The 26,683-nt window shown below is 35.8% G+C and overlaps 1 protein-coding gene across 6 annotated transcripts in view; it reads right to left on the reverse strand.

Moving 5' to 3' along the window:
* Positions 1-26,683, reverse strand: part of KIZ (kizuna centrosomal protein) — a 175,322-nt gene that overhangs the window by 139,007 nt on the left and 9,632 nt on the right. For 4 of the 6 annotated variants that reach the window (XM_056813834.1, XM_007476629.2, XM_007476630.2 and 1 more), the window contains exons 2-3: positions 14,154-14,216; positions 9,565-9,727 (exon numbers count right to left, since the gene is read on the reverse strand). In XM_056813834.1, coding sequence (XP_056669812.1) covers positions 9,565-9,570 — 6 coding nt within the window. In that variant the 5' untranslated portion in view covers positions 9,571-9,727; positions 14,154-14,216. Of the gene's footprint in view, positions 1-3,075; positions 3,190-9,564; positions 9,728-14,153; positions 14,217-26,683 lie in introns of those variants that run through there. The other 2 variants (XM_056813832.1, XM_056813833.1) reach the window with 2 other exon arrangements.

Here is a 26,683-nt window from a genome sequence, read left to right on the forward strand (position 1 = left end):
TGAAACCTATTAAGTTAGAGGGTCCCAGACTAAAAGTTGGCAAATTTTATACCTGTATGTGACCAGAAAACCACATCAGGGAAACTGGATCCTAGAGGGAATTTGAACTTGTATTAGGAAAATCTAATCAAGGAACTTTATAAAAGGAGGGACCTAGGTCTATCCCATGTTGTGAGTGAGGGATAATAAACACTGGTAAATTAAGTCCTAGCATAGTGTTTACTAAATATCTACTGTGTCACAGGCCCTGTGCTAGGTGCTGGGAACACAAAAGCAAAAATGAAAATAATCCCTGGCTCTCAAGAAGCATGCATTCTATTTGGAGAAAAAAAAATATGTTCAAAGATATTACTTGCAAATTAGATAGAAAGTAAATAAAAAGTAACTAGAAAGGGTTAGGTGAGGAAAGGACTTGTTTATAAGGAAGCACTTAAAACTGAACTGAGGTAAGGAAGGAAAACATTAAAGGCTTGTAAAAAAAAACAGGAAATAGGATGTCTTGCATAAGTAAAAGCAAGTAGGAGAATGTTGATGAAGCACGAAGTAAGAAAAAGTGGTGTATGATCAACCTAGAAGATAAATTAGTAGGATTGTGAAAGACCTTATAATAGGGAAATTACTCCATGATTTAATATTTTTGAACCTAATTTTATGTAGCTAAAAAATTGTAGCCCAAAATTAACCAAAGAGGTCACACTAATCTCAGGGAAGCTAGGTGGCTGTAAGGAATACTTAGATTCCACCTAGGTCTTATTTTGGGTTTCCAAAATTATGCCAAATGTTGGTACTTACCTGCTTTTACATACATCCCAAGCAAACTTACCTGAGGATTGCTCTTTTGTGGAAACTGCCTACTGGCAGTTCATATGCTGCTCCCCTCATCTAAACTCTCGGTGACTCAGAGAGACTGGAGGAAGAAGCCACTCTTTTTTTCTGGCTTTCTCTCCTCCACTGAGTGACCTAATAAATTCTTTATGAATTTTTTTCAAGTTTGGGGGTTTATTCTTCCCTAACAATTATAGTGTCAGAAGTAGAATTTCCTAATGGTTGGTCCAAGTCAACCTGAAGGTTTTCCAAGAACATAGAAGCTAAGTAAAACTCTTGTGATTTCAAGATTGAGCTCAGGCCAGTGGGACTGACCAACATGGGATTAAGTCAGACATAGTGAGGACCTAGTGAGTGCCCTGGGTTCAGGTCAAACATAGTCAAGGTCCCAGATTAGGACTGGGGACTGACTCTGAGTGTCCAGAAAGTTAAGGAGCTATAAGAAAAAAACTCAGGTGAGATTATAATTAATTCAGCTGCCCTGATCCACAAATTAAGCATCATCTTGGCTTGATCACCTGAGGGCTTTGAGGCAGTGCTGTAATCTATTAAAATGTGTTTAAAATTTGGCCGGTCCATTAATAGAGCTTTCTCTCTCTTTTTTCTTTCCCTGTATTTCTCTTTAACCCTCCTTTGATACCTAATCTGAGACTAACTGGCAACTGCCCTGAGATCCTGGTGGACATGGTATTATTATCTAGAACTTGAAAGCAAGGGTTGCCACTTAAATTTCATGATCTGCTAGGGAAGAACTGGAATTGTTTTATCAGATATTTTTATAGTTGATTAAAAAACTGATGAACTGTTGGCCCAAATAGTTCTATACTAGTTCACTTAGGACAACTTCAAATGAGTAGGGTAGACAGCAAAGTGGGCTTTGCCTGAGGATTCTACTTCCAAAGTTCTCTTTTATGTACAAGGTCATATTTACCTTGGAGATTTTTGAAGGGAAACACCAGGCCAAGCTATCATGACTGCTGGGAAAATTGCAGAAGGGGAATTTAGAAGGGTGGGGAAGATTAATAAAGTCTCATTCCTGAAACAGCTCTTCTAGCTCTCTCTAAAAAACTGGCAGGGACTTACTCTCACTGTCCGTTAGATTAAACTATCAGTGTGATATAGAAAGAAAAAAAACCTGCAAGATACATTCTCTCTTTGCCTTCAAAACCCTGGCTAGGCTGCAATTACAAAGATAAAAGACAGAAAAGAAAAAATATTTATCTTGGTCTGTAGAAATTTGTGGCACTATAAACTAACTAGAGACTGAATTTGTAACTGAAATGTAACATTTAATTATAAATTTTCAAGGTATGATTTAAAGGTTTTTGAACTGCTGAAATATCTTAGATTTGGGGGAGGTTTGCAGTTTAGATTAAGATTAGGGATGAAGAGCATACAGATGGATTATTCTTTCCCCTCCTTGGAGTGACTGATGCATTGTTTAAGTAGAGGGTGAATTCACCAACTGGAGAATAAGCAGAACTGAAAATAATATGAAATGATTTAATAGAATTTAATTATTTGGGTAAAATTAGTAGCCAACTCTCCTAAATTGAAATAGACTTGGCAACTTAATAAGTAAAAGTATAGCAATTAATTGGTATTTTATAAGGAAATCCATATAAGAAAGATTCAGACTATTATGATTGGGGAAAAAAGATGAAATGGAATTAAGAAAAATAGCAAAGATTAAGTGAAGTGATGAGAGTGTAACAAGAAAGATGCAGTTTTTCTTTTAAAGGCTTGCCTTTTGTCTTAGAATCAATACTGTGTATTGGTTTCAAGGCAGAAGAATGATAAGGTTTAGACAAATGGGGTCAAGTGACTTGCCTAAGGTCACAGAGATAGGACGTGTCTGAGGCCAGATTTGAAGCTAAAACTTATCTCTAAGCTTGGTTCTCAATCTCGGGAGCCATGTAGCTGCCCAGCCCTGCCCCCCCCCCAAAAGAAGTAGTTTTGGAGTTTGTAGGGCTTTAATCAAAGTCCACTGGAAGGGGGTGGAGGGAGGGGGGGCAAGAAAGAAAGTTTGAACAAATAAAGATAAGAGGAGAATGAGTAGAACCTTAAAAAGAGGGAATCCTTTTGCACTGACACTGTGAATGGAGGGTAATGAGAAATAAATGTTTAGAGTTGTAGAAAAAGTTTGAGAAGCTTTTGATTCCATTAAGATGATATTTAGCATTAAGTTAATATGCTTAAAAATTACAGGGTTTAAGAAAACACAAGTACAAATCTATCTTAGACACTTACTAGCTGTGTCACTCTGGGCAAGTCATTTAATTTCTGTCTCAGTTTCTTCATCGGTAAAATAGAAATAATAATAGCACCTATCTCCCAGGATTCCTGTGAGGATCAATTGACATAATAATTGTAAATACTTGGCATAGTGCCTGGTATATAGTGAGTGCTATAAAAATTATCTTTTAAGTATAATTACTTCAATATTGGTTTTTTAATTCAATTAATATAAGGTAATTCCTTACAGAAGAGATTCAGAAATACGTTCAACTGAATTGATGTTATTTCACTGGCAAAAAGTTTTGTATTATGTTTTATTGCAGGAGGTGATTTGTGTTTTTTTTCAATTCCTATTTTCCCTCTTGTTTAAGAATATCAGGGCAGTTTTCCTTGATAATTTCTTGTAATATGATGTCTGGATTTTTTTTTATCATGACTTTCAGGTAGTCCAAAAATTCTTAAATTACCTCTCCTGTATCTACTTTCCATTTGTTTGTTTTTTCATTGAGATATTTCATATTTTCTTTTATTTTTTCATTCTTTTGATTTTTGTTTTTTTTTTGTCTCTTGATGTTTCATTAAGTCAATAGTTTCTATTTGCCCCAATTCTAATGATTAAAAAATGAATTTCTTCCAAGACCTTTTGATCCTCCTTTTCCATTTGGCCATTTACTTTTCATGGAACTCTTTTCTTCATTGAATTTTTTCACCTCTTTTTCCAGTAGGTCAATTCTGTTTTTTAAAAATCTCTTTTCTTCACTGGATTTTGTCTCTTCTTCCATTTGCCCAGTTTTGCTTTTTTAAACTGTTATTTTCTTTTTGCATTACTTTCATTTCCTTTTCCCCATTTTTCTTCCACCATTCTTATTTTATTTTTCAATTCCTTTTTCAATTCTTCCAGTGCCAGAGACAAATTCCCATTTTTCTTCAAAGTTTCACATATGGTTGCTTGGATCTCACCATCCCCTACTAACTCTGTGTTTTGCTCTTTGTCACCATAGAAAATTTCTATGGTTAGGTTTCTATTGCCGTTCGCTCATTTTCCCAGCACTTGTGGACTGAGGGTTCTGAAAACTACTGATTCTGTTTTCTCTGCTGATGGTTTTCTGGACTCAGCACTGTGAGCTATTTTGCCCTCGGTCTAGGGCTTCACCAATACTGCAGACTTGAAAAGCCCAAGCTTTATGGACTTCTAGGCTTTACTGCAGGCTGGTGGCAGGGTTTAGAACTTTACACAGTGGGCCTGGAATGTGGGCACTCTGTTGTTGGCATAGGCAGGGACCTCAGATTCCCAAAGCTGGCCTATGCCCAGGCTTAGAACCTAGTGTAATAGGTGGTGAGTGGTTGGCTGGTATTCTTGTATACAGTTTTACTTCCAGTTCTCTCTTATCCCATGAAAACTGACTCTCTTTGCTTACCTTTCAAGTTGTTTTCTGCAGGAAAGCTTCTTCTCCAGTATTATTGTTGGTTTTTAACTCCTGTCATTCTGAGATACTTTTTAAAGGTTAGTTTAGAAGGATTCTCAGAGCAGTTTCAACTTTCCTTGCTACTAAGCAGCCATCTTGGCTGTTCTTTTAAAATTCATAATATTATTCATGTTATTGTTAGGCTTCCAATATTTCTTGCATTGTAATTTCTGGAAAGTTATCACAAAAGAAATTGTTAATCTGAAAAATGATTACCAGGGATAATATAGTCATTAGAAAATTAATTTCTCTTTTAATCTAGATACTGTTAGATTATAAAATGAGCTATTATAAAGGCTGTCATAATGTTTGAAAATTGTTAAGTATTTATTTGAGTTTATTTTACTTTAAAATAGATTAATGGGGACACTTTCTATCTGGGCAGGGTCATAATATTTTATCAGCCTTACTGACAGCAAGCTGCAGTGTTCTAAAGACGTGTTGGTGAACCAATGGCACACATGCTGGAGGGGTCTACTCCCCCCCATACCCGAGGACCTTTCTCACATGACCTACCCCTCAGCCCAGCAACCCAATGGGAGCACTTTCTCCTTCCCTGATCTGGGGTAAGGTTGGGGAGGGGGAGTCCACATGAGACATGAGAGTTGCAGTTTGGGCACTTGGTCTCTAAAAGGTTTGCCATCACTGTTCTGAAGTAATGAAGTGGTTTGAGAATAAACTAGGACATCTAAGAGCTGAAGAAAAGAGTTTACAAGTTTCTACTAAAAAAAAAGAGTGATTCTTATCAGACAGATTGTTTGGTCATAACTTATGAAAATTATGAAATTGTACCTGGAATAGTCCATAATGAACTTATATCTTTGAGTCAATATAATATCTATAGAGTTTAGATGTAGAGATTTTTTTTTGCTTTAGAGGTTAATAGGTATCTATTAGTCTAGAGATTTACAGCAAGTAGCTAGAGACTATAAACTATCTCATGTATTCATTGTATGTGTGAAACTGTAGAATATGATTAATCTTAATTTCTAATGATTGATTTTTGCTCTAGGATGGCTTCATACTAAAAACGATAAATAGGACCTTATATGTGTTTATTGTTAACTATTTTTACAACAATATGAGAAACATAATAAGCAGTGATTAATGGAACTTGCTATTTGAGGTAAAATCTCCTGGGCCTATAATTTGACATTGAGTTCTGAATGTATATACATGTGTGTATACATATATACACACATACATACATACTTATATACACATATAATAATATCAAAGTAGGGATACAATGATAGGGTAAAAATGTAAAAGCCTCAAATTTTAATGAAGCAGTAAATTTTACTTTGAGAAAGCCATACGATTAGCCTGCTGTCTTTAAGAATTTGGACATATGCGTATACATGTACATGTGTGCATACATATATATGTATGTGTGTAATGGAATATTTAAGCTTTGAATATGTTTTTGTAATAAGTTCTCAAAAATGGTTTAAGGATTTACATATAAAATTGAGTTAATTGTAAAGAACCTTTAAATCATGTTTTTTTTTCCTCCTGTGTTTTGAAGTGTCTATGTGGTAATATTTAGAGATGGAAGGAACCATTTTACAAGTCAGGCCCTCATGGGTCTTTTTTAAGATTTCTCCTTCACTGGTAGATGGTATTATCCATATAAGGTACAGGGTTCTGATTCAAGACAGAAAGAGCAAGTGGTATGTCAACCTGAATTTCCCTGAACTTTCAAGTGCATTATGTTCCTAAGCTGATGTTCTTTTCATTGATTTGATGTTAATTGGGTTAGCTCCATAACATTTGAGCTGGTTTTCACCATATAAACTAGATGCTAGAAAACCGAATTTAGGCAGTTGTACTAAATTGTTTTTGTTAATGACAGGTAGCATTTCATATAGGCAGCATTAACTAGAAAATCTCTACAGGTGACTTGGAACTAGAGAAGTAGATATACTAGGAGGAGCTCCCTCCAGAGCTGCTCTGAGATGAGGCCTATCCCAGAATTTTCAAGGGAAGATGTTTACAGGGGTCACAGAACTACATGTGACAGTTGAAACACAAGATGAAATAAATGTCAATTAAATGGAAAATTACCAGGAATAAGGAGATTTGATATTGTTTAATATTAATTGTCATTGTTGTATTATTTTGGCTTTAATGTTTTGTGGTGTTAATGTCTGCCTGGAAGAGGGATATGTCCAAATTGCTTTTATTTTCTGTGGGGGATGAATCATGTAACCATGGGAAAATATTTAAAAATTTAAAAAAATTTAAAATACGATAACATAAAAAAAGATAAATGTTTGATTACCAATTGATCGAATGTTTTTATTATTTTATTACCAATAAACAAGCATTTATTAATAAAAAATGTGTATACCTTTTGACCCACTATTATATTGATTTCCTAAGGAGATCAGGGAAAAAGAAAAAGAACTTATATGTTCTAAAACATTTCTTTATATGGTGATAAAGAACTGGAATTTGAAGGGATGCTCAGCTGAGATCCAGGTCTGGGGATAGGATAGAAGATCCTGGATTCAAATTTGGTATCAAATACTTTCTAGTTTTGTGAGTCTGGTCAAATCACTTAATCCTCATTGCCTAGCCCTTACCACTCTCTGATTTGGAATTAATACACAGTATTGATTCTAAAATGAAAAGTAAGGGTCTAAAAAAAAAAGGAAATTGAAGGGAGGCCCATCAGTTGGGGAATGGCTAAACAAGTTATATAGCATATGATTCAGATGGAATATTACTGTGCCTTAAGAAATGATGAATAGGTTAATTTTGGAAAAGCATGGAAAGACCTATATGAAATTTTTGAAGAGTGAAATGAGCAGAACCAAGAGAACATTACATGCAGGAACAGAAATACTATTTGAATAATGACTTGTGTATGTATGTTCATCTCCAGATAAAGAACTGAAAAATAGAAATAAGATGAAATAATTTTTGTCAAATGATGTCTTCTCTAATGGGGGAGGGAAAGAGTGGGGAAATTAACTGGATATTTTGATGTAACAAATAAATGATATTTTGAAATGTAAAATATATATCCCCCCCAGTCAAAACCAATCCTCCTGCAACTTTTGGTTAACTAAAAGCCTGTCTTCTATTAATATTAACCTCATCATACCAAAACCTGATTTAGGGAATAAAAGATTTAACTGACATTCCTCAGGTAGAAGTGGGGGAAGGGGGGAGTTTGAGCTTCTCAAAGTGATTTCATTATTTGCTAGTTCCCCTACCTAACTGTGTAAAGGAGTATTTCCCTGACAGCAAATATTCTTAGTTACTTTGTTGATATGTAAATCTCCCTTCTAAAGAAGCCTGATGTGAACATCTAAATGTAGTTTAATTTATAACCTGATTAAGTTTATCTAAAGCTTCTATTTAACCAGGTTTGCCTCCTTGGAGATGTAGCTTTTCTGATTTAGAAGTTATCATGATTTTTTTGTGATTGTTTTTGTTTGTTAATCATATTAATCTTCATGACCCTGTTTGGGGTTTTCTTGGTGAAGACACTGGAATGTTTTGCCATTTCCTTCACATTTTATAAATGAGGAAGTGAGATAAACAAGGCTAAGTGACTTGTTAGGGTCATACAATTAGTAAGTACCTGAGGTCACATTTGAACTCATGAAGATGAGTCTTCCTGACTCCAGGCCCAGCATTCTGCCCACTGCCCACTTGTTCAATGGCATTTTTTTGTAATATACACAGCCATATGCAGTTTTCCCTCTTGTTGCTTTCAATTTCTCAGAAATCTCCCTATGCTGGCAGGGTAAATACACTTATTTCCCAGTGCAAGTCTAAACCCCCTGACTAATGGTCCCTTAGGCTTCCTCAAAATGATTCCTCTGATCAGGGAAAAGTTTGTCAGCAATTTGGCAATTTGGCCCTTACTCCTCTTTAAAGGAATTCTATCAAGTTTTAGACAAGATAAGTAGAAAGGAGGACATCATTGATTTGGGTTATTTTAATGAACTTCCTTTAAGACCTTAATCAAGCTTTCTGCTTATGTGAATATTAGACTTTGAAAAGTCTCCAAAGAGGAAAATCAAATACTTCATTATTTATTAATATTACTTAAACCTAGTTTAATGTGGCGAGAACACCGTCCAACCTAAAGCTTACAAAGAAGTCAGAATTACCTTAGTAATACTCCAGGGAATCCAGATAGTTGCAAGGAATGCTTAGATCCTACCTGGGTCTTTTTTTGGGTCCACCCAAAGCTTTTCTTTTGGGTCCTACAAATTTTATTGAATGTTTATATTTACTTGCTGATACAAAAATCAAACAGTCTTACCTGGGACTACTCTCTTCTGGAAATTGCCTATGTGAGTTTGTGTGCTGGTATCCTTATCTGAACTCAACAAAATAAGATTCACAGAGACTGAAGAGAGAGGAGCCACAATTTTCCAGTTCTCTCTCCTCTGCTGAGTGACCTAATAAAATTCTTTACAAATTATTTGAGAATATATACCATGTATTTACTTCTATGCTTACATCCTGTTTTCTCTGATAGAAGATTAGCTCCTTGAAACAAAGATCATATCATTTTTGTCTCAGAATCCCTAGCACCTACTACGGCAGAAGGGGTAGAATTTAGACCTATAGTTTCTTTATGGTGTTCTCTGGTGGTTAAATTCTCTAAAGATGGAGGTTGATAACTTCTCTGCAACTTATCGGTCTTAAAAAATTTACTTAAAAATCTATATCAGATTGCTTACCATCTCAGGGATGGGGGAAGGTAGAAAGGGAGAGAAAGTTAGAAGAAGAGAATTTAGAAATCAAAACTTTAAAAAACGAGGCTTAAAGAATTATTTTTACATATAATGGGGGAGAAATAAAATATTATTTTTAAAAATTACTTAGAGGATAAATAATTTGTCCAGTATCATACCCAGGTCTTTCTTCCTGATTTCAAGTCCAGCTCTCTAGCCAATACATCACATAGAAGGCCCTTAATAAATGCTCAGTGACTAATTGAGAATCATTTCCTATTACCTGCTATTTTTGAAAGTGAATAAGTAAAAGCCATATAACAACACTTTACCTTCATTTTTTGAAGTTTGTCTGTATTTACAGTGAAGCTTTCAATATTGGCCTGAATTTGATGACAATGCTTTAAATATTCTTGGTTTCGAATATGGGCTTTTCTTTCTGATTCACATATTTCTTTCAGGTATTTCTTTAGTTTTAAATACTTCAGTTTATTTCTAGAAAACAAATTTGATTTTAGTTAGATTTTGAGCAACAAACCTGAGAGAATATTTTCACATATGCATAGAATTACTTTAACACAATATTCAAAAAGCACACTTACCTGAGTTATTTTGCCCTTAATGCTGAAATTCAAAAAGCTAAAAGTATATTTCCACAGGAAGAAAATTAAAGCAGAATTCCTGAAGTATTATACTGACTCTATCTGATTGTAGCTCTCATGAGAAACTTATATAAAACTACATTATAACGCTCATGTGATAAAGACCTATTTAGACTTACTTCATAGAATCAAATGTGATTTTTAAGTACTATCAACATAGCTATGTTAAAATAAATCACATACTAGTCACATAGCGGACTATTTTAAAATTACCAGCTCAACTAAAATAGGATCAAATAGTAAACCACAACTCAGAAAGCATTAAAAATGTTTAATTTTAAATTATTCATGAAAAGATTGATTTTATGAAAACAAATAAATGTTTGCTATAAAAGTAAGATAACTTTCAAGTCTTCTAATGTCTGGTATCACAGAATAATACTAGTAATAACTGATCTTTATGGATTTCATGTAAAGTGCTTTTTTTCATACAATATCTCTCTCTTAACTACCTATGACATAGGTTCTGCAGTAAAATAGTATCTGCAGATAAATCTCCAATTTATCCTCACATGAATCTCTCCTCTTGTTGCACAGAAAGTACAGCAAAAACAAAGCAAACAACCAAGGGGGCAACTAAGGGGCTCAGTGAATTAAGAGCTAGCTCTAGAGACAGGAGATTCTGGGTTCAAATATGGCCTCAGACATTTTCTAGCTTTGTGTCTCTAGGCAAGTTTTTTAACCTCCATTGTCTAACCACTACTCTTCTTCTGTTTGGAATTAATACATAGTATTAATTCTAAGACAGAAGGTAAGGGCTTAAAAAAACAAATAAACAAGTAAGCTCCTTGGGGGCAGGAACTTTTGGGTTTTTTGACAGTCAATCAATAGTGATTAGAGGGAGGGGTAGTATTAGGAAAGGGCTTGTGTAGAAGATGAGCTGAACTTTGAAATAAACTAGGGATTCTAAGAGGTGGAAGTGAGGAAGTTGTGCATTCCTAGCACAGATCTGAGCAAAGAGCTAAAAAATGAAATGTCACAGGAAAAAGGTATTTGGTGAGAACATAGAGTGAAAAAAGGGGGGTTATTTGTGGAACAGCAAAGGTAGGTTTGAACCAGGGTATGAAAAGCCTTGAACATCAGGCAGTATTTTACCCTAGAGGTAATAAGAAACAATAGAAATGCATTTGGGGGGGGGGGGTGATATGACCAGAGCTTCAGGAAACCAATTTGGCAGCAGTATGAAAGATAAAGCCAAGGGGACAGACAAAACAAGGAGACCAACTAGGACACAATAGCTTAGGGCAGAGATGATGAGGGCTTGGACTAGGGTGCAGTGAAAAGAAGGGGATGGGTGAGAGAGATGTTACAGATTCAGACTTGACAAAATATGGAAATTGATTAGATAAATGTAGTGAGGAAGAGTGAGAAATTATGGATGACTCTTAAGATTATGAATTTAAGTTACCAAAAGAAGGTAGTGACCTTGACAGAAACAGTAAAGTTTGGGAGAGGTACAGATTTAGGAAAAAAGAAAATTAGTTTTGTTTGGAAATGTTGGATTTGAGATGTTTTGGGGACACATCCAGTTAATAAGTCTAATAAACAGTTGGTGGTGTGGAAGTGGAGCTAAGAGAGAGATCAGGGCAGGCTGGACATTCTGGAATTGGAAGCCATCAAGATAAAGATAATAATTGAGCTTGGAATTGGAGTGGATTTAATGATGCTAATTGACAAAACAGAAAGGAAAACTGTTCAAACCTTACTTTGTTTTTATTTTTTCTATAAAAGAGAATGATCTGTATGCTGGAAATGACAGAACCAAAAGAATTAAAGAGAGTTGATACCCAAGATGAGTAAGATGATAATAAGGAAGGACCTAGCTACCCTAAAGGAAGGCAAGTTACCTGACCCAGATAAACTAAGATTCTGAAAGAACATTCAGATATTTAATCTTCTTCAGTCGTGTCCTTCTCTTTGTGACCTCCTTTAGGTACATTTATTAGCACATATACTAGAATGGTTTGCCATTTCCTTCTCCAGCTCACATTACAGATAAGGACTGAGGAAAACAAGGTTAAGTGACTTATGCCAGGTCCTATGGCTGGTAAGTGTCTAAGGCTAGTTTTGAACTCATGAAAATGAGCCTTCCTAACTAAGCCCAGCATTCTATTCACTTGAACCTCCTAGCTGCCCCTCCAAAAGAACTAGCAGATATGATTGCTGAGTCACTGTCAGTGATATATAAAGAAAGAAGAGGTAGTACAGCACTGAAAGGGGCAAATGTTATACTAATTGTCAAAAAAGGGAGAGAGAATAGAGTGAAAATTATAGGCCAATCATCTCTTTTTTTTTAAGTTAGCATTTATATAATGTTCTAAGATTTACTAAGCAATTTATAATATTTTCTCATTTGATATCATTACAACTTTGGTAGGTAGGTATATTTTTATCCCCATTTTACAGATGATAAAACTGAGGCAGACAGAAAAGTAACAAGGTTCATTGTCAACCTGGCAGGACATTTCCAGTGCAATAACTCAAGGATCTGTGCTAGACCCTATGCTGTTTAACATTTGTATCCATGACTGAGGTAAAGGCAGACAAGATTTAAACAAAAGATTTTTTTAATTCATGTCTAGTACTCTTCACAAAAGTACAACTACCTCTAGATTTAAAAGCCAAAGAATAATTTTGATAATTAAGATGTGGATATGTTTAATAAATAATAAAAGTAGTAAAATTGGCCTTTAGTTTTTGTTTTGTTTTGCTATTTATATATATACATATATGTAAGATGTAACATAACAATAATGACATACATAAATATGTAACAGATTATAATAAATATTCTTATCTGAGAGAAACAAATTCTCATATTAGCTATGACCAAAAATCTATGTCCCCCCTTCTCTAAGGAGGCAGATAGCCTAAAATAGATTGTACATATATAATCACATACTACCCTGTTCATCATATTGTGAAACAAGACACATAGATTCTTTCACTACCCACTTATGATTTTGACATTGTATGAATGTAAGTAAGGGACAGGGGAAAAGTATAGATTGTCTTTAAGAGGAAAGGAGGAAAATTTAGATACAAGCCCTGAGGGGAAAGATTCTGGAAGGAGAGGAGGATCTTGCGATTTGATTGGTTTTAACTGTCACTCTGGATCTGGCTTTCTACTAAGCTGGAAGGAAGATCTTTGCTCTGGCATTCCACTGGAAATCCTGATGTTGTGGAAAGGTTTGGATATTCTTGGGTGGGAGATTTGCCTCGGGGATGACCTGCTTTTCCTTGCAGTACTGAGATTCACCTGTCTAAGAGCTACCAGTCAGGGATCTACTTGGCTAAGGTAATCCCAAGTTTGACACCTGGGACTCTGGGTTACCTAGGAAGCCAACCCCAGGCTTGAGAGGGAATTGAGGCTACTTATGAGTCCTGTTTTCTTAACCTTCTTAAAGACAATCTGGGTAGGTAGGTTAGCAGATAGATAGCTTTTTGGGGTTTTAAGTAAAAGCAGGGAGTGGATAGGCAGGGCCTAAAGAAGCAAGATGCAAAGAAGGTGGGTATGAGTTTATACATCTGTAGTTTAGGACCCTTCATACCCTTTCCCTTTGCCCCAGTTATCCAAATAAACTTGGGGTTCAAAAGCCCAAGGGTTTTGTGCTTTGTTGGCCCTGGAAAAGTCCCTAGGTGGGTGTTTCTCATTTCCCTTCCATCTAGGCCTTTCACAAACAATCTACCTCCCTTTAGAGGAAGATTTTTTTATTTCAACATGAAAGATTTCATTTTAAGATTATCTTACAAAGAAAATGTTTTTATAATTAAAATCCAAATATTATTAAAGTAGATCTCAAAATCCATAAATTCAAATACTAGGAATGTGTTCTACAAACTTATTTGCTTACTAAAAATTATACAAGAAATCATATTAGAACCAGGTGATCTTGGGGAAGCAACTTGGTTAAAGATCAATTAAGAAATTCTCCATTAACCATCATATAGGTTATTTCATTTAAACTATGTCCCTCCAAAAGGAGTAAACAGTGTCTTTTTCTTAAAGTGTATGAGAAAAACAGAAAAAATGCTTAACAACGATATATTAAACAATAATTATCATTTTGTTCTAATCTTTTATGTAAATTCACTTACACATAACACATTTCATAATGTTTATGGCATGTAAAAAGGAACATCTTATAAATTGATATTTGAAGTTACATAGTATTTTAAGCTACATAATAGCTTAGGTAATAGCTATGTAATAATGAATGTCAGTTATAGTAAAAACTATTATCTCCATCATTACTTACCTACATATATCAGATTGGGAATATTCATGAAGTTTTCTTTCCAGATCTAATCTCTTCTTTTCACTGCAGTTTTAAAAGAAAACAATTTATAAGTAAATTAATAAGATTAATATTCAACATTTGTAAAAATCTTTCAATCTGTAAGTTTATAAACATTCCTCTGTAACTATTTGCCCATGTTTAATAATATTTAATTAATTAATGATTAATCAATTACACTAACTTTTATATATATATATATATATATATATATATATATATATATATATATATATATAAAACTTAAATGTTATAAAGCAATACCCTTATCACAAGCTTGCAAGATAGGTATTATTTTATTATTTTGATTTGGCTAATGGGAAAACTGGGGCTCTGAAAAGTTAAATAATTTACTCAGAATCACACAGCTTAGTGAATAAATGTTAGAATTGTGTCTTTGTATAATGTGTTCAGACTCCAAACAAGGTCAAGACTCCTTCCAAGCAACAAACATACTCCTCAGTCGAGAAGTCAGATATGTAAAAGGACAAATGTGCCAAGAAAGAGGAAGGATTCCCAAAGCCAATATAACATCAAAGCAGGAGGAAATACATCACCAAAAATCTTTGGGAAAAGTCTTTTTCAGGTAGATTTTTCCTTTAAAAATTGGGCATAAAGGAAAGAAATATTTAAATGGAAGGTCAGGCTAACATTTTCCACACAATCTGATATAACTTGCCTTTTGACATCCTGGATAGGATAACTGTGGGTACAAATGAAATCTTAATTTGAGGATTAGAGCAGACCAGATCTAAGTTAGGTTTGGCCCTTCCAGATAGAATTCAAACTAGGTTTCCATCAGTATTTTAACTTCTTCAAATTGTCTTACTATTTTTTTATAGTGCCTTTATCTCATTGTTCTTTACTATATCCCAGTAACAAATATAAACACAAAAGAACAGTGAAATACAAGGGAGGAGAAAAATCAGGGGAGTATAGCACAGAACATTAAGTATGAATAGCATGATTAGTGTGAAAGATTTGATTAGGGAGTGAAATATCTTACAGAGTCACAAACTAGCTCATTGTAGGGTTGCAACTAAGTTGTCTGTGAAACGAAAATCCAAATGTCTTACATCCAGTAAACTAACAAAGCTAGAAATATTCAAGGAACTTAAGGTAGGGAGAATTGCATATCATGTCAGATTTTTCACTGTTAGTTTTGTTGAACTTTTTTCTCCCTTATTTTTAATCCTTAAGTAATAGTTCTTTGGGGAAAGTTAAAGAAAAATGTAGTAGCAAATGGAAGGAATTAAAAACAAAAAATATCAACAATAATCTTTCTATTTTTAAGTTCTCTAAAACTGACTAGTTTTACTGGCTAGTAACAGAAATCAAGTTTACAGTAAGAGAAAGATAAGATATGACTACAACAGTGGCCTAAAAATCTCATCTCAGAAAAATGTTTTTCAAAGCACAAAATAAAATACATGAGGTGACAATAGAAATAAATTATACTGAAATACAGCTATCATGTAGAATATTCATTCAAATAGAAACAAGAGCCATTAACCAGTTTTTAGGGATTCCCATGGGTAAAAAATGTCTTAGAAAACTACATAATATCTATGCTTTACTGCATTTTTACTTAATTTGTTGAGCATTTTCCAACTGCATTTTAATCTGGTTCTCTGCACTTAGTGCTGTGAGCTACGTTTGACACCTCTGCTCTAGAGCAAGTGTCAATCTGTATTGATAGAGGAAATTTTCTGCCCAGGAGTCCCCTATACTGGTGAAATTCCAGCTCTATTCCAAATCAGAGCTGACATTTAATATAGCATTTTAAGGTTTGCAAAATGCTTTATAAACAATTTGATTTTCAGGCAATCGTCCAAGGTAGATCCTATTATTATCCCTAATTTCTGAAAAGAAAAACTGAGAAATGCCTATAGTTACATCCAAGTCTAAGTCTTCTTAACTCCAAATCTGTTGCTTTGCCTTCTATGTCACTTTGCCTCAAATGTTCACTTCAATGCAACAAGTATTTATTAGGCATCTACCATGTGATAGGTTCTATGATAGCCATTAGACATAAATATATAAAGAATTCTTATTGATCTCAATCTCTACTTGAAGATAGACAAGAAAGGGCTTAATAATGATTGAGGTATTTGGATATTTAAAAAAAAACTCACTAAAAGAATTACTTAATATAGAAATGAATGCCAAGGTTGGATGGCTCCTGTTTTCCTCTATTGAACCAGCACTGGAAGTCCTCAAACTCTGCTCACCCCATCAATATGTACCCTATAACTATACCCTACAACTATACACTAGAACCTAGCCTAGAACCACTCAAGTCTAACTGATGTAGGCTGACTAGACCAGGACTCTTCCTCCAGATGGAGAAAGGTGGGGAAGGAGGGAGAGAAGTATGTAGACAGAAACTGAGTGGCAGATGAATTGACGGTTACAACCTTTAAAATTAAATGAGTCTCAATCCATAAATATATCTTTAGTCTATATGTTATTGGTATAGTCAAATTTGTGTGGGGTTTATTTATCATAATTGGCACATCTGTAAAGGGTCTAGCTCCCTTTCTCTTCCTAAGAATAAAACAATGTTAGCCTCACTACCTACACAGAGTTAACCTGCAGTTCTGTCCAGTTCTGATTTCCTAGTTGCAGGTTTGGCCTTATTTCTACAGAGAGGAACAAAATTGAGACCCAAAAGTGAAGCATTTTGGTAACCTTTTTACATGTGAGAATTCCATTAGTGGCTTACATGCTATCAATAAAACTTATAGCTACATTAGAGTATGATTATAGTCTTGAGATTCTTCAATGGAGAAAGTATACCAATTCATACCAAAAAGGAAGAGGCAATAGTTCATCACAAAATTAAAGAATATCGGAGTTGGAAAAGACCTCAGTGAACATCAAATCCAAGTCATACTGAATAAGAAATCCCAATAACACACCTACCAAGTAATTAGTCTTTACTTGAAAACCTCCAATTTATAAATACAGAATACTACCAGATCCCTTTTCCTATTTTGATAACTTTGTTACATTAATATACCAAGTATTGGAAAGTTTTCTCTTATGTCAAACTTAAAATTGCATCTTTGTAGCTTCTACTTGTTACTCTTAGTTTTTCATGTTGAGTTAATCTCTCTTCCACAAGACAGCCTTTCAAATACTGAGTATTTTCATGTTTCTCCCTAAACATTCCTCATTTATCAAACCTCCTATGGTTTTGCCTTGGGAACCTTCACTATTGTGGTTATCATCTGAATACTAATTTATCAGTATCTCCTCTAAAATATGGCAGATTTATGATAAAATTCTCCAGACTTGGTCTGACCAGAGCAGAGTATAACTGCTAAATCTCTCCAAAACAGAAATTATAAGCCAAAGATAAAGGAGTTTCATGACCTAGGGCACCCAAAATCTGATAGAAGTTACCCTGAGATCATTCTGCAACCCTTCCCAACCTCACACGGGTGTATTAGCAGATCCAAGGAACTGACACAGGCTTATAAAAAAATTAACTCCTAAAATTCAGTCCTGCTAACGTCTTTCTAGTGTCATAGAGACCTCTGATCCAGATGCAGAAATTTGTACTGGTTGTAATAGCCAGCATAGCGCAGTCTTTCAGGAACAAAAACCTAGAAGGGCAGCAAACCTATAGCAACAGTGCTGCAAAGCTCTAAACTTTATGTACCAGGTCAGAGAACTAAGGAACCCAGGGAATTAGGGCATCAGAACATGAAATCTTGTGTTGAAGGATGGAGGACTCTCAAGTTATATTACTTTAAATGCCATTAAGCCATAATAGTAGGGTTGAAGGCATTTCTGTTGGTAGCATTGAAGAAGAAAAACTAGTCATTCCTTTTCAGCAAATAGTCTGATGAGAAAGGAATCATTTTGATGCAAAAGAAATAACTGCTTATTATCATGGTGGTAAGATGAGTCCTGTAACTTAATTCCTGAAATGTTTCCCTACCAAATAAGGGCTTTTTTCCCTGACTCACTTAGGGAATCAGATGGAATAGAAGGCATGAAGAGAGAACTGTAGAATCCATTCTTCCAGGTTCTCCCATGCTTGCTCTCTTGAGATTCCATCCTGCATTGAAATTGCCATAAAATGCTCACTAAAGGATTTGTACTTGCTGTCAGTAAAAAGCAACAATGCAACAGCCCTGAAGGAAAATACATTTTTATTCTTTCTGCTTGGGTGTACTGTCTGTTTTCTTTGTAAATGCAATACAATAAACAAATTATTTAATTAAAAAATAAAGCATTCTACTCAGGGTGGCCAGTTTTGAACATGCAAAATTCATTTGGGGCAGTAACCTAGGCAGGGAAACTGTTAACTTCCCAGGGCAAAAGAAGGCTTAAGAAACTTTGAGATCTAGTCCCAAGGAAAACACCATCAGAAGGGACAGAGACAAAAAATGAACAATAGTAGAAAGTAAGGGCAGGGAAGGGTAAAAGACTGAAATTACCAAAGATTTCAGAAGGAGAAAATTCAAAGACATCGAAAATAAATAGATAAATCAACAGGGAAAAACATTAACAAAAGAGAATATGATATCTAGATCTAGATCTAATGCAGGCATCTATGAATAAATATTGCAAAACAAAGGAAAACAATACAACACTTGATGAAAGAGAGATAGCTGTGGAATATGGAGAGAATATGGAACCACAATACGCTGTTTCTGAGTGATTCAAAAGAGAAATAAGAATGAGAGGAGAATTTATATCCAGCACAGCAAAAATAATGGGCAGAATAGAACTGGAATTTGTGATGGCAGATCTTAACAAAGAAACAAAAGAGAGAAAAACAGATTAAGATTATAAATATAGAGAAGCAAAGGATAATCTAGAAAAAGAGAAGCAAAAAAGGAAAAAAGAAAATATGCTCATGTTCACTCTGTAATGAAAATATACTGATTTCAAAAACAGGATGCATAAAGACAACTTGAAGATTATAGGAACCTGAGAAGAACATATCAGGATAAAAATATTAATAACTATCATAATATTGAAAATTAATATTATGCCAAATGTAATATGCTAAATGTAATATTTAGAAATTGATTAGGAAATATACTATTAGTAAAAAAAAGATTGTTGTGGTCATCATTTATAAAGTAATTAGCCCTTAAGATAAGAGGATGCTAAAAGCTTTTAACAATTTAATTTTAATATAAATATAGTCTAAGAAAGAAATATGGAGTGAAGGAAATAGAAAAATATTTCCTAGCCTACCACCTTTAAAGGATAATTTTAGCATTGTGACTTAAAATCTAAATTAATTGGTTGCATGGGATATCCCAAATAATAAAATACCCAAGCCAGCTGGAAATTATGCTGATTTTAATTAATATTGAGAGAAGGAATTAAGGAGAAGAGAGAGAGGGGGTAAAGAGTTCATTTAAACTGCTCTGGCTCAGGCTAAGCCAGGCTGAAGTTCAAGGCCTTGGCCAAGGGGGCCTCCCCTGAGAGATAAGGGAAAGGGAAGTCAGTCATCACTCATCACGAGACCATCTCAAGGATGCTATCTGAGGGGGCTCCTCCAGGCTGAGTTCCACGATCAAACTGGTGTCCAGGCCTGTTCACAGGAAGTCACCAGCCAGATCCACCTCTCCGGGGAAAGAGTGGGAAGAGAAGAAGTGACATGCCCTATATAAACGGTTTTACGTCACTTTCCTGCATCTTATCTGTACCAATGGTAGCTTAGCTTGACTTAGGACAGCACAGGGGTCTATCAGCTGTTTCTGCACATGCCTATCAAAGGCCATCCTCCTAAATACTTAATCCTTAAGTATGGGTACAGACATTCCTGACCTTCTTAAACTAAGTAGGGTGGAGCAATGTAGAGGTCACAAGACATTCCTGATTCTGTTAGACCAAGTATCTCCACTGTTACAATCAGGAGATTACAACTTTATCTTCCCCTAAAGTATGGTCTGAGTAGGGTAGAGTAGTTTTAAAGTTCACAATCCCCCCTGATAATCATTGGGAGACTAGTCTTCCCATTGATCATTTAACATAATCATCTTGTAGTCCTAAAGCACTTCTAACTACAGATGTATATAATATTCAGTTTCTAAGAGGAAAGTACAATAGTTAGGGAGGAATAGAAAAGAGAAAAAGCAAAACCAATGTTTTGCTAGGCACATTGACAAAAAGCCAAATTAGGGGAAGTCCCCTTTGGCATAAAAGTATACATTTACAATAAATGTTCAATCAAACTTCAGTTCAATCAACCTCACCCAAAGTTCGTTCTGGATTGTCTTGATATAGTGTAGGTTTTACGTCACTTTCCTGAATCTTATCTGTACCAATGGTAGCTTAGCTTGACTTAGGACAGCACAGGGGGTCTGTCAGCTGTTTCTGCACATGTCTATCAAAGGCCATCCTCCTAAATACTTAATCCTTAAGTATGGGTGCAGACATTCCTGACCTTGTTAGACTAAGTAGGGTGGAGAAATATAGAGTTCACAAGACATTCCTGATTCTGTTAGACCAAGTATCTCCCCTGTTACAATCAGGAGATTACAACTTTATCTTCCCCTAAAGTATGGTCTGAGTAGGGTGGAGTAGTTTTAAAGTTCATACACTCTAACCTTACTAGCCCACAAGAGTGTCTTCTACCTGAGCCACCGCTGGAGTCCATCATACCCCCGACTGACTGACAAGCTCACGGTCTGAGGAAAGGAGGTCTGCTTGCAGACCCCAGAATGAGGGCCCCCTGCTGATCCCCCTCTGTGACTTCTCTCCCCAAATTTTCCCCATTAATGGACTTGTTATGGTTATTATTCTCTCTCCAATATAGGAGAAATAATAGGAGAGCAAATACGTATAGATTCAATAAATATATACCCTACTTTAAGCTCCCTAAGTTATTACCCCCAAAAGATTGCAATTTACAGAATAAAAGCCCAAAGATTACTGCCCATGACCCCTCCTTTCTCAAGCACAAGACACGGTAAACATTAAATAGTAGCCAAAAGCTTGAAAACTATAATGAATCTTGTCCTAAAGTTACCACACTCAAATGATTTGTTGGAACAGAAGCCAACCATTATTGCTAGACACTTCAAAGTAATACAAGAAAAACAGGACTTCCGGTTAAGATGGCGGCTTAGAGAAAGCTAAAGTTCAGATCTCCGGAAAACCCTTCCCGACCCATCTCAAAATATAAGCTCCCAAGGCGCCGAAATTCAAAACGATCAACAGCACAGACCCTGGGAACCCTCCTCCTGGACCTGGACCCGGTTCAAAAGGTACGGCTCCCCTCAAAAGTCAGAACCCGAGATCACTCGGACCTCAGGGGTAGGAGCGCAGAGTCCAAGGCTCCCGGAAGCCGCAGCCCGGCTGGGCTCAGAGAGCAGGGTCCTCGGAACAACAACCCTCAGGGCCTTCTACCCGAGTCCTGGTGAAAGTTACTGCCTGGGGCTTCCGCTGCAGAGAGCTGGTCGAAACAACAGCAACCCTCAGGGCGGGCAAGACAGCCTCACGGGCTGGATCCTGCTATCCAAGTCTCAGTGAAAGTCCCTGCTCTCGGAGCTTGGGTTAGCTGCAGCCCATCCCCCCGCAGGCCGACGAAACAGCCTCACGGCCAGCGATTCTGAAGGCAACTTCCGGAGAGCGAGCCAGGGGGAGAGTGTGGCCTCGTGGTCCGACCCTTCCATTCCAGTTCCAGTGAGGCATATTCAGTTTAACCCAGGGAAAGCTCATAGAACCAACATCTGCCCAGGACTAAAGCCTCTGATCACCAGACAGAGATAAGAAAAGCTAATCCTCCACATTCAGAGATGACAAACTCCACAGAAGCACAGAAGCCCCAAAATACCAAGAAAAATAAGAAGAAAGGGGCGACTTTGGACACATTCTATGGAGCCAAAATACAAAATACAGAGCAGATAGAAGAAGATATACAAGAAAATTCTCCAAAATCTTCCAAAGGAAATAGAAACTCTCCACAAACCCATGAAGAATTTGAATCAGAAATGACCAAAAAGATGGAAGCCCTCTGGGAGGAAAAGTGGGAAATAATGCAAAAGAAATTCATGCATCTACAAAACCAGTTTGACCAAACTGTAAAAGAAAACCAGGCTTTAAAGCAAGAACTAATAAAGCAAAGCCAAAACACCAAGAAATTAGAAGAGAACATAAAATATCTCACCGACAAGGTGATAGATCTGGAAAATAGAGGGAGAAGAGAAAATTTAAGAATAATTGGACTCCCAGAAAAGCCAGAAATAAACACCAAACTGGACATGGTGATACAAGATATAATCAAAGAAAATTGCCCAGAGATTCTAGAACAAGGGGGCAATACAGCCACTGACAGAGCTCACAGAACACCTTCTACACTAAACCCCCAAAAGACAACTCCCAGGAATGTAATTGCCAAATTCCAAAGCTATCAAACAAAAGAAAAAATCCTACAGGAAGCCAGAAAAAGACAATTTAGATATAAAGGAATACCAATCAGGGTCACACAAGACCTTGCAAGTTCTACTCTGAATGATCGTAAGGCATGGAACATGATCTTCAGAAAGGCAAGAGAGCTGGGTCTCCAACCAAGAATCAGCTACCCAGCAAAACTGACTATATACTTCCAAGGGAAAGTATGGGCATTCAACAAAATAGAAGACTTCCAACTTTTTGCAAAGAAAAGACCAGAGCTCTGTGGAAAGTTTGATACCGAAAATCAAAGAGCAAGGAATACCTGAAAAGGTAAATATTAAGGAAAGGGGAAAAATGTTATCTTCTTCTTTTACTCAAACTCTCTTCTATAAGGACTACATTTCTATCAATCTATGTATACTAACATGTGGGGGAAATGTAATGTATAAATAGGGGGTAAAGAAAGACCAAATAGAATAATGGTTCTCACACAAAGATTCACATGGGAAGGGGAGGGGAAGAAAACTCCTATAAGAAGGAGAGGAAGAGAGGGGGGGGGGTACTTAAACCTCAATCTCAGGGAAATCAACTCTGAGAGGGAAAAACATCCAGATCCATTGGGATCTTGAATTCTATCTTACCCAACAAGGGTAAGGAGAAGGGAAAACCAAGGGGGGAGGGGGAGAGGGAGAACAAAAAGGGAGGGAAAGAGAGGGGGGAGGGGGAGGGAACAAAAAGGGAGGGACTAAAAAGGGAAACATCAAGGGAGGGGACAAGGGGCACTGATTCAAAGTAAATCACTGGACTAAAAGGTAGAGCCAAAGAAGAAAAGGTTAGAATTAGGGAAGGCAATCAAAATGCCAGGGAGTCCACAAATGACAATCATAACTTTGAACGTGAATGGGATGAACTCACCCATAAAACATAGACGAATAGCAGAATGGATTAGAATCCAAAACCCTACCATATGTTGTCTTCAAGAAACACACATGAGGCGGGTTGACACCCACAAGGTCAGAATTAAAGGATGGAGTAAGACCTTCTGGGCCTCAACTGATAGAAAGAAGGCAGGAGTGGTAATCATGATATCTGATAAAGCCAATGCAAAAATAGACCTGATCAAAAGGGATAGGGAAGGTAATTATATTTTGTTAAAAGGGACTCTAGACAACGAGGAAATATCATTAATCAACATGTATGCACCAAATAATATAGCACCCAAATTTCTAATGGAGAAACTAGGCGAATTGAAGGAAGAAACAGACAATAAAACCATACTAGTGGGAGACTTAAACCAACCATTATCAAATTTAGATAAATCAAATCAAAAAATAAATAAGAAAGAGGTAAAAGAAGTGAATGAAATCTTAGAAAAATTAGAATTAATAGACATATGGAGAAAAATAAATAGGGATAAAAAGGAATACACCTTCTTCTCAGCACCACATGGCACATTCACAAAAATTGACCATACATTAGGTCACAGAAACATAGCACACAAATGCAAAAAAGCAGAAATAATGAATGCAGCCTTCTCAGATCACAAGGCAATAAAAATAATGATTAGTAATGGTACATGGAAAACCAAATCTAAAACCAATTGGAAATTAAACAATATGATACTCCAAAACCGTTTAGTTAAAGAAGAAATCATAGAAACAATTAATAATTTCATCAAGGAAAATGACAATGGCGAAACATCCTTTCAAACCTTTTGGGATACAGCCAAAGCGGTAATCAGAGGCAAATTCATATCCCTGAAAGCTTATATTAACAAACAAGGGAGAGCAGAGATCAATCAATTGGAAATGCAGTTGAAAAAACTCGAAAGCGATCAAATTAAAAACCCCCAGCAGAAAACCAAATTAGAAATCCTAAAAATTAAGGGAGAAATTAATAAAATCGAAAGTGATAGAACTATTGATTTAATAAATAAGACAAGAAGCTGGTACTTTGAAAAAACAAACAAAATAGACAAAGTACTGGTCAATCTAATTAAAAAAAGGAAGGAAGAAAATAAATTCACAGCATTAAAGATGAAAAGGGGGACAGCACCTCCAATGAGGAGGAAATTAAGGCAATCATTAGAAATTACTTTGCCCAATTATATGGCAACAAATACACCAATTTAGGAGAAATGGATGAATATATACAAAAATACAAACTGCCTAGACTAACAGAAGAGGAAATAGAATTCTTAAATAATCCCATATCAGAAATTGAAATCCATCAAGCCATCAAAGAACTTCCTAAGAAAAAATCCCCAGGGCCTGATGGATTCACCTGTGAATTCTATCAAACATTCAGAGAACAGTTAATCCCAATACTATACAAACTATTTGACATAATAAGCAAAGAGGGAGTTCTACCAAACTCCTTTTACGACACAAACATGGTACTGATTCCAAAACCAGGCAGGTCAAAAACAGAGAAAGAAAACTATAGGCCAATCTCCCTAATGAATATAGATGCAAAAATCTTAAATAGGATACTAGCAAAAAGACTCCAGCAAGTGATCAGAAGGATCATTCACCATGATCAAGTAGGATTCATACCAGGGATGCAGGGCTGGTTCAACATTAGGAAAACCATCCACATAATTGACCACATCAACAAGCAAACTAGCAAGAACCACATGATTATCTCAATAGATGCAGAAAAAGCCTTTGATAAAATACAACACCCATTCCTATTAAAAACACTAGAAAGCATAGGAATAGAAGGGTCATTCCTAAAAATAATAAACAGTATATATCTAAAACCAACAGCTAATATCATCTGCAATGGGGATAAACTTGATGCATTCCCAATAAGATCAGGAGTGAAACAAGGATGCCCATTATCACCTCTACTCTTTGACATTGTACTAGAAACACTAGCAGTAGCAATTAGAGAAGATAAAGGAATTGAAGGCATCAAAATAGGCAAGGAGGAGACCAAGTTATCACTCTTTGCGGATGACATGATGGTCTACTTAAAGAATCCTAGAGATTCAACCAAAAAGCTAATTGAAATAATCAACAACTTTAGCAAAGTTGCAGGATACAAAATAAACCCACATAAATCATCAGCTTTTCTATATATCTCCAACACAGCTCAGCAGCAAGAACTAGAAAGAGAAATCCCATTCAAAATCACCTTAGACAACATAAAATACCTAGGAATCTATCTCCCAAGACAAACACAGGAACTATATGAACACAACTACAAAACACTCGCCACACAACTAAAACTAGACCTGAACAAATGGAAAAACATTAACTGCTCATGGATAGGACGAGCCAATATAATAAAAATGAACATCCTACCCAAACTTATTTATCTATTTAGTGCCATACCCATTGAACTACCAAAATACTTCTTCACTGATTTAGAAAAAATCATAACAAAGTTCATTTGGAAGAACAAAAGATCAAGGATATCCAGGGAAATAATGAAAAAAAAAACACATACGATGGGGGCCTTGCAGTCCCTGACCTAAAACTATATTACAAAGCAGCAGTCATCAAAACAATTTGGTACTGGCTAAGAAACAGAAAGGAAGATCAGTGGAATAGACTGGGGGAAAGCGACCTCAGCAAGACAGTATACGATAAACCCAAAGATCCCAGCTTTTGGGACAAAAATCCACTATTCGATAAAAACTGCTGGGAAAATTGGAAGACAGTGTGGGAGAGACTAGGAATAGATCAACACCTCACACCCTACACCAAGATAAATTCAAAATGGGTGAGTTAATTAAACATAAAGAAGGAAACCATAAGTAAATTGGGTAAACACAGAATAGTATACATGTCAGACCTTTGGGAGGGGAAAGGCTTTAAAACCAAGCAAGATATAGAAAGAATCACAAAATGTAAAATAAATAATTTTGACTACATCAAACTAAAAAGCTTTTGTACAAACAAAACCAATATAACTAAAATCAGAAGGGAAACAACAAATTGGGAAAAAATCTTCATAGAAACCTCTGACAAAGGTTTAATTACTCATATTTATAATGAGCTAAATCAATTGTACAAAAAATCAAGCCATTCTCCAATTGATAAATGGGCAAGGGAAATGGATAGGCAGTTCTCAGATAAAGAAATCAAAACTATTAACAAGCACATGAAGAAGTG

This window comes from Monodelphis domestica, chromosome 1 (assembly GCF_027887165.1).
Source record: "Monodelphis domestica isolate mMonDom1 chromosome 1, mMonDom1.pri, whole genome shotgun sequence".
Classification (NCBI taxonomy): domain Eukaryota; kingdom Metazoa; phylum Chordata; class Mammalia; order Didelphimorphia; family Didelphidae; genus Monodelphis; species Monodelphis domestica.